Source organism: Rhopalosiphum maidis, chromosome 1, assembly GCF_003676215.2.
Source record: "Rhopalosiphum maidis isolate BTI-1 chromosome 1, ASM367621v3, whole genome shotgun sequence".
Lineage (NCBI taxonomy): Eukaryota > Metazoa > Arthropoda > Insecta > Hemiptera > Aphididae > Rhopalosiphum > Rhopalosiphum maidis.
In genome coordinates, this window is record NC_040877.1 from 25,054,305 (window position 1) to 25,073,466 (window position 19,162).

The 19,162-nt window shown below is 24.8% G+C and overlaps 2 protein-coding genes across 4 annotated transcripts; one reads left to right on the forward strand and one right to left on the reverse strand.

The window, feature by feature from the left end:
* Positions 1-506: 506 nt before the first annotated feature.
* LOC113551330 (kinesin-like protein KIF23) lies at positions 507-7,373 on the reverse strand. 3 transcript variants are annotated; one of them, XR_003405115.1, is made up of 16 exons: positions 7,218-7,373; positions 4,704-5,258; positions 4,479-4,631; positions 4,220-4,412; positions 3,988-4,126; positions 3,723-3,931; positions 3,555-3,659; positions 3,393-3,493; positions 3,189-3,328; positions 3,016-3,119; positions 2,842-2,946; positions 2,448-2,594; positions 1,572-1,751; positions 1,251-1,502; positions 916-1,180; positions 507-787 (listed from the first exon to the last, which is right to left on the reverse strand). XR_003405115.1 is itself a non-coding variant. In XM_026953514.1 (15 exons), exons 2-15 carry the CDS (start codon positions 5,255-5,257, stop codon positions 968-970), a joined length of 2,595 nt encoding a protein of 864 aa, XP_026809315.1. In that variant the 5' UTR covers position 5,258; positions 7,218-7,373; the 3' UTR covers positions 680-967. The 3 variants fall into 3 exon arrangements, 1 of the variants encoding a protein (XP_026809315.1); XR_003405114.1 differs by having other exon boundaries at positions 680-849; XM_026953514.1 differs by having other exon boundaries at positions 680-1,180.
* A 200-nt stretch (positions 7,374-7,573) lies between these two features.
* LOC113548519 (protein max) lies at positions 7,574-9,597 on the forward strand. Its single transcript, XM_026949449.1, has 2 exons — positions 7,574-7,768; positions 8,649-9,597. The coding sequence occupies exon 2, from the start codon at positions 8,689-8,691 to the stop codon at positions 9,112-9,114; it is 426 nt and encodes a 141-aa protein (XP_026805250.1). The 5' UTR covers positions 7,574-7,768; positions 8,649-8,688; the 3' UTR covers positions 9,115-9,597.
* The last annotated feature ends 9,565 nt before the right edge of the window (positions 9,598-19,162 follow it).

Genomic DNA, 19,162 nt, shown 5'->3' on the forward strand with positions numbered 1-19,162 from the left:
TAATAATAGTTCTAAAATATAAATGGATGATGATAAAAAATTCTTTAGGACTAGGTTAAGTTAAAATTGTGTATTATATACCAATCGAAACAACAATATCATTATCGTGTATTGTACAAATCTGTTCTGTCGATATTTTGATGTTAGCTACAATAAATTTGTTTTTGTGATTAAAATACATATACATAAAATTGCGTTTAAAATGCTGTTAGTTCTTTATCACATTTTGTCATTCAGTACTAATGAATACAAGAACCTTATATCCTTATGAACATTTTATGGTACATTAGGTATATCTAATTTGTAATATAAAGGAAATATTATTAGAAAATACATTTGTAGCCATATTGGCTCTCTCAACTTCCTCAATAAGATGATCTTAATAAGTCATTGATTTTAAAAATTAAAAATATATTTCTTATTTTAATTTGAACTAGAAAATAATAATACCAATTAGATTGTGAAATACTCATTTAAAACACAAAACTAAGTATAATATATTATAAGAAAATAATCTTGTCACTACATTTCTGCAAGCAAAATTTAGTTATAAATAATAATTATAAAATTATATATCAAAAAAAAAAAAAAACTTATAGTACAAAAATGTAAAAAAAATAAATAAAAACAATTGATTTTGTAGTGGAAAAGGTTAACATTCAATTGTAAAAAAGCAGACTACACTCATATTGACATAGCATTGAAGCAGTTGTGATTGAGATGCTATTTTTTATTGAACCGATTGTTTACACTGTCAAATAAAGTTAGATTGATCTCTTTTTCTGTTCTGTTTACAAATCGTATGTAACATAAATTCCCAAGTTTTTGGTAAGTAAAGTTATGTACAATCTATATTTGTGTATATATATAATAATAATAATAATAATAATAAAAGAAATTTAAGATATCACATACGTTAGCCAATTCTCCTTAAATGTAAAATGGATAACGTTTATATTTTAATATATCATTTTCTAGATGTTGGAGTATAGCCTCCTTGTATTCCATAACATTTTGATTGTATATCTTCGGAACTACCTCTATGAGCCTTAACTTCATTATTGTAAGCCTGGATACGGTTTTTCACAGGAGATCCACCTAGTGGTGAATCCTGTTTTAGCGTTTCGACATCATTGAACACAACCTGCGCACCTCCACCCATGGTTTGTATAATATCAGCCTAACAAATTATAAATCAATTAATACAAGTTTTGTTGATAATAGTTATTATTAAAGTAGATATAAAGTACTTTATATAGTTTAGCTTCTGGAATGCCTTGTTCATCCGATCCTTGTGTCAATAAACAATATTTTGATGCGCCATTATTCGATACTGTTTTGGCATCTGTTAATTTGGTAATGGATTTGCGCTTCTTTAATTTAGGTTGCATAACAGTTTGTAAAGGAATAGGCACTGGTGGTTTGTGTTCGATCCAACGTTCATGAGGGTCACACGATTTAGATCGTCTTGAACGTAAATATCTTAGTGTTGCTTGTGATGGCTAAATGTTCATTATAATGTTTTACAAGGATAATATTATGTGTGTTAATATTTAAAATAATTCAGTTACCTCGTTTTGTTTTGACTCTGAGGGTTTACCATTATTCACAACTGGTTCTATTTTGTTTAAGCTTTCGTCAGACAGAGTTCTTTTTACAATACGCCTGGAGAAATGGCCAGGAATATTTTCTGTGCTTTCCACAATATTTTTGATATGTCTTAATTTGCGTTTTTTATCTTGTAATTTTGCCTGTTTATCATATATATAAAAAAAATAAAAATTGACTTTAAAATTAAAGTTATTTTTGGAGTGAGATCTTATTGTATTATTGTAGTTGAAAAAGTAGGATCCAACATATTTTTGTTTATAAACTTGCCTAACAGGAATAACTTCTAAGCCTTACCAAAATAGATATACACTATGTCCAATTAATCAAGAATTGATTATTCTGTATATCCTTATTTAAGACTTTGTCATATTATGATTGATTTCATCATGGCATGGTGTGGCATAGAGATGATCAGAATCGTTATGTTTTGTATTGTAGGATAAAGTATAGTTATATTATGAATGAACTATGAAGATTTTAGACAGGTCACATTGTGATTTATGACAGATTTTAAAAGTTCTATTTTTTAAGAGTTATTTAAAGAATTAGTTCAATACCAACTTGACTAGAATCAAAATCTAACTTCAATAAGGTGTATACTTCGATGGTTGAAACAGTATAATTTTACTTTTGAGCTAATTGTGTATTTATGTGGATGCTAATAACATAACTAATAATTGCCTTAGTTGTTATTTTTTATTAACAGGCTTTGACACATACTACATGTATTTTGATACACATAATATAACATTTTGTATAAGGATGTTGGAATAATAAGAAGCTGGATGATTTACAATTATATATTTAAAAACCTTAATTAAAAATATTATACAAACCTCAAACTCATTTTCTTGAACTTTCCATTTATCTTTGAATTCTCTAGATAACTGTTCTTGTTTTTTAACAATTTTTGTATTGTATTTTTGTTTTAACAGATCTTTATCTACTGAAACTTGATTTAACATGTTGTCTTTTGCATTTAACTATGAATTAAAAAGGTAAGAAAATTAACTGATATAATCAATAAACTAATAACATTTTTACTGTATGCATACATATTTTTTAGTTTGTATTATAGTGTAATAAATATGTTCTTAATCCTGGATATAGTCTATGAATACAATATGGGCAGGTAAAAGTATGAGGATAAAACAAAGCAAGACTAGATTCAATTTCATCTCTACAGTCAATGTTAGGTAAATAAAAATATTTATGTATTTTGTTACTTACATCTGATTTTAATCTTTTATTTTCATTATCCATAAACTCTAATTTTCTTTTTAACGAGGCCAATTCATTTTCTAATAAAAATGATTTGTTTTGATATTGCTTAACCTATATAAAACATTAAATAAATTATTAGTAATAACTATCAATATTAATAATACATTGGATTATTAATACTTTATTAGTATCTTGGTCTCTCAGAATTTGCAATGAATTTATTTCTTGTTTAGCACCCGCAAAATTGCTTTCTAAAACTACTATTTGTGATCGTATGTCATTACCTGTTAAAAGAAAGTAATTAATGTTATTTTGCTTTTTATTTTTATTAAAAATGTATTATCAATTTATACTCTGAGTAATCAACAATTCACGAAGTTCTTCCTTTTTTTTTATTCTTTGATCAAGAGCAGTAATTAATTGCTGTCTCTTCTCGTCATCTAATAAATCATCTACTTCTAAATCCGGCAAAGGAGGCCCCAAATTTAAATAACTGTAAAATAAACATAGTTATTATCTTTTATATACATATAACAATTGTAATTAATTAAAATTACCTTCCAAAACAGTTTTCTTTTGATTCATAATTTATTTTATTGTCTTGTGGAAATTTAGTACCTTCCTCAATTACACATGGAATGCGATTTAAAGATTGAATCTAAAATTGTGCTTATATAAGAACAAATATCTAAGAATTAATATTAAATATTAACACATACATCAATAACTTTTCTTCTTCCTGGAGTTAAACCTATATCCATACGCAATGGAGTTGTTCTTTTTACTTGAACACTTCCAGACATTTCACCGAATTGAAGTACAGGCTGCATGTTTATAACAAAATATTTAAATATACATTAAATTAAATTATTTTAGTTTTTATTTACCAAAAGCTCTGTATATTCAGACATAGGGTTAACACAAATTAGCATTCTGATCGAACCAGAACCTTCAAAGAAACTTTTGAACAGATGGGTAAGACGTGATGTTCTATACGGTATTTTTTCAGCAATATTTCTTAAATTGCTAGAAGATTGATTTTCATATAATATCTTAAGACATTGTTTTAAATTTGACAGTGACTTATTTATTTCTCCTGTAAAAATGTATAGTAATAATTATGTATCAAAAAAATAATTAAAAAAATCTAACCAGCTTCTTGAAGTCTTTGTCCAGTGGTCTTTGCTTTCCCAGCTCGTTCACTACCAGCTAAATCTACTAGTGACAGCTGACTCACAACAGTATATTTCTTATCTTGAATTATACTTACACCATCAGTATCCAAAGGTGCCTATTATAACATTTATATATATTATAAATTACAATAATGATATTAAAGTACATACATAACAATTTTGAAATTAAATTTTTTAAAATAACTTACTTGCACAACTCTTATAGTAAAAACTGTATGACTACGACTGGAATCCATGTTCAAAAATGTTGGTGCAGTACGCTTTCTTAACTGACCTTTTCTCAACCATTCAAAAGCTTCATCTGCGTTAAATACTTCTTGTTCATTTACTCCATGCACATACATATTTCCATTAGAATCTTCCCTTATTATTTTACTGTTGCTATTAAACAATCATACAATTTAAAATTAAATATTAATATTAATATAAAATTTATTATTTATTCACCGTCTTATTTCTCCATCAGATACATCTTCTAAAAGATCATACACGTAATTATGATATATTTCTACATAGCTTATAAAGACTGAATATGCTACATCTTGTTCTATATCCATAATTTTATAATTAAATGGTATACGATCTGTATCTCCATCTTTCCTAGAAATATTTAAATTCATAAACACATTAAATAATCTTTAGAGGATGAAAAACAAATTTATTAATTCTTACTTTTTTGATGTTTTAGAAGGGTTTTTAACATTATTTTTGAAATCCTCAGATTTAAAAAACAAGGCATCTTCCATACTATATACATCAAATCCATTAAGCTTGTCAGGTTTAAAAGTAAACCTTCTAGCTTGGTAATTTTGAATAGAATTGAATATTACATCAAAGCATCTTCCAACAATACCGCCATCTTCCTGATTACCAGTCATTGTATACGATTTGCCACTACCTGATATTCCATATGCAAATATTAGACTACTTTTTCCAGTTAAAAGTTGTTCAATTAGTGGCAATCCCAAGTCTTGAAAGACCACTTCTTGGGTCTCATATTCAGTGAATATTTTCTTGTAACTGAATTGTCCTTCCCTAGATATTCCTCTCTCATCTGGCGAGCAATATATTTGTATTTCAGTGTCGGATACAACTTTGATACATGATGATTCTAAATTAGACTGGACGGGGCGAATTCGACAATAAACTTGAATAGGATCTTTAGCGTCATCTTCTGCTCGGTACTTTTTCTGAATTTTTGCTGGTTGGTTCCCAACTCTCTTCATTCTATTTAAATATACATCAACAAATAAAGTTGGAATTGTTAATATATTGTAAATAAAAGCTGTAACCAGCTATAAACTTTAATAATTTTACTAATTTACTATTGTATTGGTAGGTACTTATAGGTAATAATAGTTTAACATCAGGAAAAATGAAATCATACATTTAGATATTAAGTGGAAGTATTGGTAATCAATAGAGTTAGAATTTGTATTTATAAATATTGTAGAATATGCATACACAATTTGAAAAATATGTATAAAGCACTTAAAAAATAATTAACAAAAAAGATTTATTAGATTTTTTTTTTTATATTATATTATTATAAATAAGGTTTATGAATGTTCTGAAAAATATATATACATGAATATTATAATACAGGTAAAAATTTACTAAAAAATTGTTAGTAAAATGTTAACATTTGTGATCGCATTGAACTATTAGATATTTTCGTATGTTTTCAAATAGGAAAAGTTCACCTATTAGTATTATCCAACTAAGATAACTACATTGTTTTTGAATGTTTCAAATTGCTTTTGTTGAGTATTTATAGATCCTGTTAATGAACTACATTTTTGTAATTAATCGTTCAACATTTTAACTAATATATTTTGAACAATTATATTATCCATAAATCGTTAAAGATCTTTGAATATACGTCAATATGAAAAATATGCTAAGATAAGAAAATACAAATTTAAATTTGAATTTTCTGTACTATAAAACTCATTTGTATATCGCTCTGTTTTACTACATGTATAATGAATATGAAAATACTTTAAGTCCTAAACCTTGTTTATAAGGTAACACTTACTCAATATTACAATGTGGTATGAATAATCAATACAATTACTAAAAAGGGATATGATAAAAAAATTGTTCTAACAAGTGATTGACCAAATTAATAATGAATGTATTCATTAATAATTGTCACCACAAGCAGGAAAAATAATTTTAAACTAGATTTTGTTAATCAATCAAGTAGGTAATAAAATTATTATTTATTTATAAAAACAATATAGGGTTTTCTACTATAAATGTTTAGTAAATAATGATTGTTATACAAAAATAATAAAAATAAAAATTAGTGAAATTTTTTTATTAATTTATATCATAATATAGAAACTAAATTTTTCTACAATATTTCATAAAAAATTACACCATAATTCTCTTATAAATAATGTATCCCCCTTATTCATCCAAAGAAACTCTTTATGATGTCTAAAGCGTAATTGGTCCCAAAATCTTCTATTAATTAATTACTATTTATTTATATACATCTAATAAACTAAAAAATAATAAGTGACATTAGTAAATGGCTTCTTCTTCTAAAAGTTTCACTATCGTTATAAATCGGATATATTATTTGCTTATTTTTCTCTAAAATGATTGTAAATAACTTATAAAAAAAAATCATATTATAAAATTAATTTATTACTATACAAAGTACTCAAATAACAATATATTATTTTAGATGATCATTCAATCTTAGTTTAAAAATTCGGTTACAATTAAATGTTATTAAAGTGGACAAAATTTAAATTATTTTATCTAATAGGTATTGATAATAAATGCTACTTGAATACAATTTCCTAGAATTATATAACTTGTTTAAATTTTTATTCAAATAAGTAAAAAGAATGTTAATTATAAAATTGATTTATATCAAAAAATGTACATATTAATTAGAAATATTCTAAGTGTAGTAGAGTAGGTATGCATTTGCATAAACATTCAGGCCAAAGTAATCAATAATAATTATTAAAAACGCTGTATTTATTGAAATATAACAGTAAGGATAGATATTTTATATTTATCTATTTACTAAGTATCTACATACGAACTATTTCTATGAAAAAAATATATAGGTGACTGAACACTAAGTAGAAGACAGATATTTTAGTATCATAATCGAACTAATATAAAATGTTTAATCAAATTATTTAATCGTTGTATACTTACATTGGTTTTGTTCATAAACTAATTGACATTTGAAAAATAATAAGTAATAAGTAAAATGAGACGAAACAGTTAATAATTAATATGCAGGAATGAGAGTATGAGATATCAGTAATAAGAAACGAGTAACGACCGTTAAATCGTAATATTTAATATTTTGAAGGGCTTGAACGATTCAGCCTTCTGCGCCTATAGCGGTTGGCATTGTTCGCATTCCCTACTGGGTCAGTGGTGACAACGAGTCGAAAACGAAATACAAAAATACCGAAATACACTAAGTACACCGCCAATGTGGTCAGCCCGGTGAGATGTTGATACACAATGCGTTAATCGGGTTGCTCTTTTGTATGATGATAAGAACATTGTTTGTTGATTAAAATTAAATGCGATATTTTTTGGTATTTTATTTTATTTACAACTTAAAATCGAATAAATTTAACTATTTTTATTTGTTTCGCACAATCTTTCGAATAACGTAACAGCTGACTACACAGTTGTACACCGAACGAAAAGTGTAGTTTGACCGAAAAGGCCTCGTCGGAGACAATACTGATGTAAGTGTGATACATTTTTTTTCATTCATTGTGTACTTGCATGTTTCAATGCCAATGACAATCGAAAGACACATACGCTAGGGTCTTGATACTTAACCGTGCCATAGAATTGTTAAATCATTTTTATTGTCGTAATGGTTTTTCGCTTGTAGAAAATAGAATTTTGACCTATATTATTGTTTTAATGTCTAAAATCCCTCGAGCAGTTGTGAGCGCCAAAGACGATCTTAGCTTTTGCTGATATAGTAGAGGGCTATGGGAAAACGACAATATACCTAATCATACGATTCATACGTATTTGTGTTGATGGATTATAAATGTTTTGATTACCCGATTATTTTTCAAACATACTGTGTCTCGTAATAATATTTGTCTGTGTACATCTCGTTTTATGCTTTATTCATATACGATTAGAAAGAAAAATAAACAATAACTCGTATTAAATATGTATATTGTATAATATAAATTTTGTTAGCAGTTATATTCATTGTTGCAGGGTAGGTATAATCAAATAACTATTATTATCTATTCAGTTTACATATTATTATAGTGAAGATACATGATAACTGATAAGTAATGATCACCAAATAAAGTTATTTTTAGATTTTATTGATCATACATTACTATAATATTATTATTTTATTAATAATACAATAATATATTTTTGTTTTAATGTTTTCTGACATTATAAAACAATGATTGTATGTTTATCTCTAGTTATATTATTTAATAAGTTCTTGTATGTATGTATGATAAAATATTTAACTTCTTCCCATAAAATAATCATGGAGTATTAAGAATTGATCTATTAAATGATGATAAGTACCTATTTATTAATTCTTTTTCATATTCTTATAATAATTAGGATTTGTTTTTTTAGATTTTGCTCCAAAAGAGTAATTTGGTTACTTAGAGTCAAGATGAGTGATGATGACCGAGATATTGAGTTGGAGACTGCAGAAAAGCGTGCACACCATAATGCATTGGAACGCAAAAGACGTGACCATATTAAAGACAGCTTTACAAGTCTCAGAGATTCAGTTCCATCACTACAAGGTGAAAAAGTTGCTAGTCGTGCGCAGATTTTAAAAAAAGCAGCTGATTACATACAATTCATGAGACGCAAAAATGTTTCCCATCAACAAGACATTGATGATCTCAAGCGACAGAATAACATTTTGGAATCTCAAATAAGGACGTTAGAAAGAGCTAAGGCTACTGGCAATTATGCTATGGAGTCTAGTGAATTAGCTTTAGATGTATCAGGATCAGAAAATTCTGATGTATCGGATGGAGAACTTCAAAAATCTAAAAGAAGACTAAAAAAACAAAAGTTTGGTTATTAGATTTAAATGTCTACTAATGTCTAATTATGTATGTATTTATTATGTATGAGGTAGGTAAATATTTAAATAGTATCTTATTTGGTACAAATTTTAAAATTAAAATTTTAAGGAAAATCATGAGATTAGGTTTGTTTGTTATATATTTTTTATATGAAACATCATCTTAAAAATATTTACAGATTATTGTGAACAAAATAAAAAATTATTATTTATAAATTGATTTGATTGCCACGGTTAATATTGTGGTTTTACTTTAATACACTTCAAAGAAAATTGCTAAATAAGATGTACCTATATTTAATAAATTACCAATATGCACTGTACCTAATGTATATTCTTAATTTGACTATACACTTATTATGAGTGTTGAATAAAATAAAATTAAAACTGAAATTGGATTTGAAATAAACACTTTCAGTTATTATTCGTTACTCAAAATTTCATAATTTTCTATTAAATTCAATATAGATTTTTAGATTAGGTATGAATTTATTTCATATAAAATTGTTACTATTTGCATTGCATGGTAAGTCAACCAAATATTTTAAATATATTATAATAATGCTTAAAATTTAATTTATTAAATAAAATTGGTATAATTTTTGTTTTTGATAAATTAAAATGTCTTTATAAATTGATAAGTAGTTAGTTTCGTTATTATTTTTTATATATTAAAAGTTGCTATTCAATGTTTTTACTTGTTTTGCATACTTATAATTACAAAATACTTGAACTGTAGATTAAACATTTTTTTGTCCATTGTTATTTTTAATTATATCTAAGCTTTTATATTATGTATTATAATATAATATTTTAGGTTGTTAGTTATTATTTTTGTTTTAAAATTGTATCACATTTATGATTAAATCAATATTTGATATTAACCTTGTACAAATCATAAATCTAAAATATAATTTTTAAGTAGTTGGTTCAAACTAATATTTTGATAAACATATTTCATTTGACAATTGTTATAAAATATAAAATAAACATTGCAATATATTTAACATAGCATAATATAGTTTCATAAAATCATATTATATAATGTCATGTAGTAATACCTTAATATTTAAAACAATTGTAATCACATGCTAAAGCAGTAAAATATTAATGATACATTTTATACATTTCTTGTTTTCTATTTTTTTTACTAAATTTTGATCATCCAGTTATTATTATATTTTTAACATAATAATTTGCATACTAATTTTCGAGGATTATTGCAATAATAATTATAGCCATCATTACCACAATGTGCCCTATAGTCTTGTAGACATAAACCTATAAACTAAATGTATAGTCTATAGGTCTATCTTCTATAGAGTGAGATCTATTGTTGCCAATTATGGGTTTATGATTGTTAAGTATTTGATAAAAGTATTTAAAAACTTATTTGAATATTGATTATAGTTTTAAGTACTTTCAACATTAAGTCTTTTTAATAGTATTTTAATAAATACTTGATTTATGTATTAAAATTTACACGTCTTTTAAAATGTTTTCAATAATTTGAATTATGTATGTATTGAATTTCAAATTTTCCATATGGTTGTTGTAATAATACTAAAACTTTAAAACTTGAATATTTAAAAAAAAAGTCGAGTGCAATATGAACATGACGGACTTTTTTAAATTTCTAATTTTACTCGTCAAATGATAACATTGATAACAATTAAGAACAAATATAAAGTGGAAAATGTTTAAATCGATCAATACATCGAAGTGATTGTGTTGGAGCCGCGGATGGTAGGTAAGACAACAAGACAAGTATAATTATTAATTAATACAATAATTTCTACTTATTCAAAGTATTTATTTATGCAATTATAGTGGGTGTTAAAAACGCTATATCTTTTTTTTTATCTTTATTAATTTCATTTTTTAATAAAGACAGAAAAAGTGCGGAAATTACTTTTGAATGATAGATGCTTTTTCTTAACTTGTAACTACAGTACTACACTGCTGTAAAAGTGTAAATTGTACTACTGTAGTGCTGTCGTCAGTCATTTAACACTCTAACAGACAACAGTTGAATCAGTCGATATGGTGATGTGAATACCGAAGAAATTCGTATTTTCGAGTTAACATGCTTGTCGTCTAAATTCTTTTTAGGGACATGACATTGTCAATCGACGCTGTTGCCTGTTCTAACTTATATAAGTTATAATATTGTATTATACACCGACCTGGTGGCGGGCGTGGTGAACACTTTCTTACCTTGGGGATCTAATAAGCTATGGCCAATATAATTTGAGACGCTCATTTGCTGTCACCACAAAAATTGTGGCTCCTACTAGTCATTAGTAGTGTATCTAATATATGCCCTCTCCAACCATGAGTTATATAAAACAAATTAATAATTTACAATTTAAAATTTTAGTCACTTGAGCACATACAACATTAACATTTATTGACCTTCAAACAATTATCCTGGATATTCCTACTATAATCAATTACTTCAAATCTAGAATTTTACAAACACAATTATATAATTAATACACATTTTATCCTTACAGATTTTTTGTATTAATTAATATGTATATTTATATTAATGTTAATACTTATTAATGTATTTTTTTTTCTATTTAATTTTAAATATGTCTCTGTTGATAAGGAGAATATTTTATAGTTAAATTGATTATATAATTATTTTGTATTAAATTAGCAGTTATAGTTATAAAACTAAAAAATATATACGAAATGACATAACACCAGTCACCAGTTCTCGGATTGGGAAAAATTAAATAGCCGGTTATATGGATTTCGAGTGCTGGATTACTAAGGGTATTTTTTTAGGATGTTATGGCTTTTCGAGTTTCGATTAATTCTAGTGAAAAGCCCTGCCCACAATACAATTATGAATTTTAATTTTACAAATGTTACAATATAATTATATAATATAATATGTAATATGTATATAACAAATAATTTAATTAGCAGCTTACCCCTCCACGCGTTCATTGTTCATTTGACGCTATTCAAATTCAACACTTATTTTCAAAGGTTTCATATTTTGCTTTAATTAGAAAGAAAAAAAGTTTATTTTAAGAAATCATAAAATTGTTAGACCACTATATTTATATAGCCTCCTTCATAGTTCCACTCATCAGCTCTGAAACACACGAATACATGTATAAGAGAGAATAAATTATAAATTGCCTGAACGAACAATGATTTTGAAGCCTGTAAAATTCGCTATTTAGTATTTATATACAGTTACCAATCTACTAATAAATCTGCACTGCAGCATAGCTAAAAATGCAATAAATACATTACACAATTACCGTTGAACAATAAGTATTAAAAAAAAAATACACGGTTATAGTTTGAATATTTATTATCATTTATTATTTAGTACATACAATAATACATAAATACCTAATAAATACTTTAAATATAATGATACGATTTATAATATTTATCAGTATCAATATTATAGGTAAATAAGTTATTTCAAAGAATAAAAACAATTTAAATTCCATTATTGATATGTTTACGAGGGACTTGATATGTATTAAGTTGCACATGGTTATTGGCGAATTCACTGTAAACTAGTGTTGTATAACTTGTACAGCACTTTATATAATAATGTGCATTGCATCTATTAAACTCATATATAACATTACAATTTTTATTAAAACTATCTCAATATCTTAATATTTGAAGCGATTACAAGTAAAAAGATAACACGCTGTATCGTGAAATTTAATGCACATACATGATATACGTATTAGGTACGAGGTACCCATATATTATCTAAGAATATAATTATAAATAAATGTATTAATATCTCTACTATATAATTTATAGTAATATAAAATAAGATTATTATATACTAATGTCGGTGCACTTAGATTAATTTTACACATCACAGTAAGGAGCATAATTTTATTGACTACAATATAATGTACCTACCTATTATGGTTTAATATAAAAAGCATTTTATTTTAAAACAATAATAAATATTTATAGCAATGTAAATTCGCCTTTAACCATGGTAGAATATGTATAGGTTTAACAAACAATATTATATGCATAATATATATTGTATAATGTATAGTAATAATGCTTTGGCGTATATATCACAATATTAAAAATAATTAAACAAAATAATATTACTTAAATGTTACTGTTAATAATTAATATAATGATAATTTTTATATTAAAAAACACATAAAACTTTCAATTTTATAACAATAAGAATAATAAAATTAGTCAAAATTCTATTTAGGACGTTTAAATCACATTTTGTTAATGGGTTAAGACCGTTTATTCATATTTTATAACATTCAAAGTGTATATATATATATATATTTATTTGTAATAATTGACGATCAGATGGGGGAAATAATCGTAAAAATTTACAGTAGGTACCTACTCTAAATTTTTAAGGACATTGAATTTTATACTAGATAATTTATTTGTAAATTTTCAAATTGTTATTTTTTTTTTTTAGCTAGGTACACACTCCATAATAAGTACTAAGTTTTAGTTGGAATGTTATATTTTCGTACCACAGTTATTTGAAATAATAATATATTATATAGAGAAAGAACTTTTGTGAACCAGCGATTATTGGCAAAAACGTTAAGTTTAAGTAGTTAGTAGGTACATTTGTTTTTTTCTATCATCATCTCTTAAGCATATTTCTGTTATTTTTTAAAACAGTGTACAGTGTATACCGTTCGTAGTACTTTTTTACTAATAATCAAATTTTTAAAATGGAAACATATTTTAAAGGAAATTATGTGAAAATGATGTGCAAATATTGAATATTGAACCATTAATTAATTTTTTTTAAGCATTTAATACTTTTATAAGTGAAGTGGAATGGCGTAGCAAGACCACTGTCCACTATACTCATTACTCGTAAATATTTGTACACTTCTTCGCTCATCTAATGCTAATTTCCAATGATTGTAAATGAAATATTAAGTATATTGGTTCAGAAACAATATTTTATACACCGACATTTTCAAAAAAATTATTTTGGTCGAGATCAATAAATCACAAATTCACGAACATAGGTCATTAAAAAAAAAAAAAATGTAAAAAAAGTTGGTTTGATAAAAAATAGTAAAAAATTTGAAATCACCTAACTCAAATTTACTTAATTCTGCCTATGGTAGAAATCTTCTCCTGTACCTTTATTTTTAAATATATTTCTATACGGTAACGCATATAACTTGTACCATGGTATAATAACACTTGAAATCTCGCAAGTACTCACTTACCTTATACCACGACGACATTAAGTTCAATATATATATATATTATTATCTGTTACCTGATCTCCGTTCCTAAAGTAATCTAATTTCGAATGACGTAAATTGATTGCTATCATGTATTCATGCGAGTGCAATGAGATTGTGTATGTAAACAATTTTGTCGTCTCGATGGACATACTTAATTATGTTGTTGTTTCCGTCTTACAAACGTACAATAAAGCAAGTTTGTGGTTAATTCTAATTTCGTATAAATAATTTTAATATTAAAATGAAATTACGTATTATTAAACTTACAGGTATGAAAATTATTGTCTATGTTTTTTTTTCATAGGTTTTTACGATGTTTTAATTTTTAAGTGAGTTACCTATGAGAATGTTTAAATTGTAATACTATTTTAAATTCCTATTTAACTTACCTACTAAGAATTAAAACACTGATAATGTTCTTACCTTTAAGTTTAATAATAGGTCTATTCACTCTATTAAAGCTTATTAAAGCTTACTATCCAAAACTATAACTACTGAACTCTGATATGATATGTTGTACAAGTTTTTAAGATACACATGCGAACGTGGTGTCTTCTTGAATAAGTTTACTTATATGGTGAATGTCATTTTAATTATTTAATAAAAAAAAATAGTGTTAAGACTATTAGTATATTGGGTACTAATATATTATTAATTTATTATCGATTTTTGCTGTCACATACTACATATATAGTAAACGCAATTTCTATTATAATAATATACTAATTGTCATTCTATTAAATAACATACGGAAACGGAAATTTGAACTTTCAAGTATAAATCGATTCTATTCATAAATTTCAATTAATTCAGTCAGATTTTCAGTTCATAATAACAAATAATATAATTTATATTTCGATAAGATAATTAAAAAAAAAAAATGATCTATTTAATTTAAGCCATTGATAATTATAATTATAATATAAAAATAAAGTTGTACATTTTAATATTATTTTGCTTCCCCCATCTAGTTATCAATTGAATTACATAAAATATTGAAATATAATTGTAGGTACAATTATAGTATATTATTATTTTCCTTGAAGTGTATATACTATATATACATATACATTTTATGTGGAATATTAATAGTTTTTTGATTAATCTCGTCGTTTTTCTTCGAAATACACTTTGATGTTATTGAATGTATTTAATCCGATTTATAAAGAAAAATTACCATATTGAATTATTGAATATAATTGAACTTTACCTATTTTAGAACCCGTTTGTTAAAAGTATTTTTTAAATACGTATATGTTCATGGTACCTATAATAGTCAATGGTCGCATTATGACATTGCTATATTTAACTTCTACGGTGTTAACATTAGGATGACAAGCCGTTCCTTTACAATTTAAATAATTCAAATCAATCGTATTTAACGTCGTGCATGATAAAATGTGTGAACCGCGGTCGTCGTTAAAATCGTATTCAAAAATAAATATTTTATATCGTGTTGAGTGAATAATAAAAATGTGTTATATTATAATGATAAAAATTGGTAACTAAACGATTCGATTACACAGCCTATTACATAATACATTTACTACCTTTTCACTTATTTGAAAACCCGAAAAATATCATAATAAGTTTTTTTTATGTATTAGAATAAATGCCATTCGACGTTACTTAATATACTATGAAGTGTTTAATGGAGGCCCTTTATTTATATAGCTCTAGCTGAATTTATTTTAAAAACAAGATTTATTATAATTTATTTAAAAATAATTTTATACTATAAAAAAATACGTAATAATTAATTATTCATATACGGTCCAAACAAATACTTACAGCTGGTCCACATGCAGCTTATGCGACAGTGATTTCGAATTGTTCTTATTAAGTCCACTTAAATGTTAGCGCTATGAATTTGATGTGCATTTAAATAAAAGGACGTTAAATTTCGATAATTAAAAATATTTGAATATTATATTGTTTGAAATAAAATTATAAAATTAAATCAGAATCTGATTGTGAAATTCAAGACATTATTTTACTCGAATTGCATTAGCCTTAGGAATAAATATTATTTTGTGAACGTCAACGAAAATTAATTGAAAAAATCGTAATTAGATTTTTAAATATAGCTTTTGGAATAAATTATATGGATTACCGTTTTAGTCTTTTACAGCATAAAAGTTGTTTAAGCTTTCTACAGTATATTTATAGAATAAAATGTAGTATTTTGTTGGAAAAGTTTAGATTTTTTTGTAATTTAAAATTTCAAACAACAGTAAATCCTAAATCTTTCAAATAGTTATGAAATATTGCTTGGTCCAAAATATATAATAATATATACAAAAAAATCCCACCCTAAATACATCATTCGTGCAATAAATAAGCAAACAAACAAATATATTCGTATTTTCGTTATTTTTTTAGCATATAAAGTGTGAATATTAATGATAAATTAATGTAACACTATAGTTACGTAAATATTTTTAAAATTAAATGATGATTAATAATTGGATATCGTGAAATATAAACCCGAGTATATTAATTTATCTGTATAGTTGTGCATAATAATAGGTCTTAAACAATTTACCTATTTTATTATTTTATTTAAATACGTTATGTTAAAACTCTTTTAAAGTTCAGAAATTAGAATTTAATATTTATAGGGCATAAATACATATGTTTTAAATAATGAAGCACGTTTAATATTATTAAACTTAATAAACATTAAAATTGGTTATGAAAAAAAGACAAAACTGGAAAGGGTTTTTTAGAATTATCACCATAATTTTTCAAGTATTAATTCTTAAAACATTGCTAAAATGATTACTAAGAATACCAAGAAAGTATAAATTAATAAAACCCTTATTTTTAATAAAATGAAAAAAATATTAAAATTCATAAAATATGTGAATTAAATAAGTTTATGATTTATATTCATTTATGTTAGAATTTAGATTGTTATTTAGATAGGAAAATATTTCAAATCCAAAATTGACTATTCGAGCCTTTTAGAAATCTACTGCATAATATATTTACGAGTTTATGACTAATTAAATACGAAGTAAATGTTGTGAATTGAAAATATTTTGTTTTGAAAATGGTACCAATGATGAAAAGTTTTCAACAAGTATATTAAATTTTGTATTGGCTTGCTTAAACGCATAGGTACGATTATACTTGAACAATACATTCAAAAAGTTAATAATTTAAAATATCTGTTTAATTATTACTATAATGATTTAAAAATATATTTGTATTACATTGGGGACAGGAATTGAAATTTAGCTTGAGAAGCGATTTTATTTTATGTTCAATTGGAAGACTGATGTTAAAATTAATTAGGCATTTCCATTTAAGTGATAAAAAAATAAAAAAAAATATATTATAATTATAAACAATAATATATACGTTTTTAGCATGCAAGTTTTAATCCATATTACAACTTAGTTAGTATACTGTGCTTTGCGGCAAATGAGTTAGAAATATATATTGTTTAATTTAAAAGCCTTTATTGTCACATTATAAAAACAATTCTGGATTAAATTACTTTTACAGCCTTTTCTCCGTTAAAAAATAAAATAAAAAAAAAACCAGTGGATAACTTGCACATTTTGCGGAAATGATTTATCATTAATAAAATAATAACTATGGAATCTATAAAGTGTATGTTACATTGAAATTCCAAATCTCTATGATAATAAATTTACTTTAATATGAATAAAACGATTGTAAATACGAGTAATAACAATTTATAATAATGTTTACTACCAGTTTCAATAGTATACTCGTGATGAATTTTTGATTAAAAAGGGTTTTCTAAAATAAATTTGAATTTATCGTCGGCCAACAATCAAAACCGATCCGAGTATAAAATATATTCTCATATTATCTATGTGTGACTTCAGAGTTTCTTTTATTGATATGTGAAATGTGAATACGCAATACTATAAATAATATAATATTATTAATAATAATAATAATAATAATAGTATTAGAAAAGACTATCACTACACTTTAATGTACAGCGTTAATTAATTTTCGGAGTTTCATGCTGTCGTGCACCAGGCCCAATTATTTAAATAGACTCACTCAATCATGTGTATAGCTTAGTGATTGGACATTTTTGGGGAGGGATAAGAGTTCAACTTAAACAAAGCAAGAGTGACCAAAGTTAATATTTAAGTAGGATTTAGTATACACTAAGTGCTGAGTCAATTTCTTTGACGAAATAATCATGTTATTCATGTATCATATCATTACGTCGTATAGAAGATAGTTTATCCATTTAGTTGGGATCTGATTTAGAAACATATTGAGTAGGTAGATACATAAAATTCGACATTATGATGAAAATGTATACTAAAATACCAAAATACGTTTCACAACATTGTAACACACATATTAATTTTATTAAAAATAAAATGTTGATAGAATAAAATTAATAACAAGTACTTTTTAAATAATTAATAATATATTTATTTTTTAATTTATTTATATTAATTTTATGAAAATAATTGTTCTCCGATACTATAATACTGTTAGTGACAGAATACATTAATATTTGGTGTATTTGACTTATGTGGTTAGTTAAGTCATATAATTATATTTTAATTTTGTATAATAATACATTTTAGGTGCATCATAGGTGCATTTGTCACGTTAAGCCTTAAACCCCGATAAGCGTTAATACCCTCTCTATAAGTATAATATAATTATTTATGGTTATAATGTGCTATATTTATAATGATATAATTATGTTATTGTATACAAATATACATATTAGATATTAGATTACTAAAAATCACATATAATAATTTTTATATATAAAATTATTT

Bases quoted from the DNA above. Each gene is read 5' to 3' on its own strand.
- LOC113551330 (XM_026953514.1), bottom strand. From the start codon at position 5,257: ATGAAGAGAGTTGGGAACCAACCAGCAAAAATTCAGAAAAAGTACCGA. The intron at 4,632-4,703 runs GTAAGAATTAAT...AAATATTTCTAG, and splicing joins CCTTCTAAAACATCAAAAAA to GAAAGATGGAGATACAGATC. The intron at 3,494-3,554 runs GTATGTGTTAAT...GCACAATTTTAG, and splicing joins GAAGAAGAAAAGTTATTGAT to ATTCAATCTTTAAATCGCAT.
- LOC113548519 (XM_026949449.1), top strand. From the start codon at position 8,689: ATGAGTGATGATGACCGAGATATTGAGTTGGAGACTGCAGAAAAGCGT.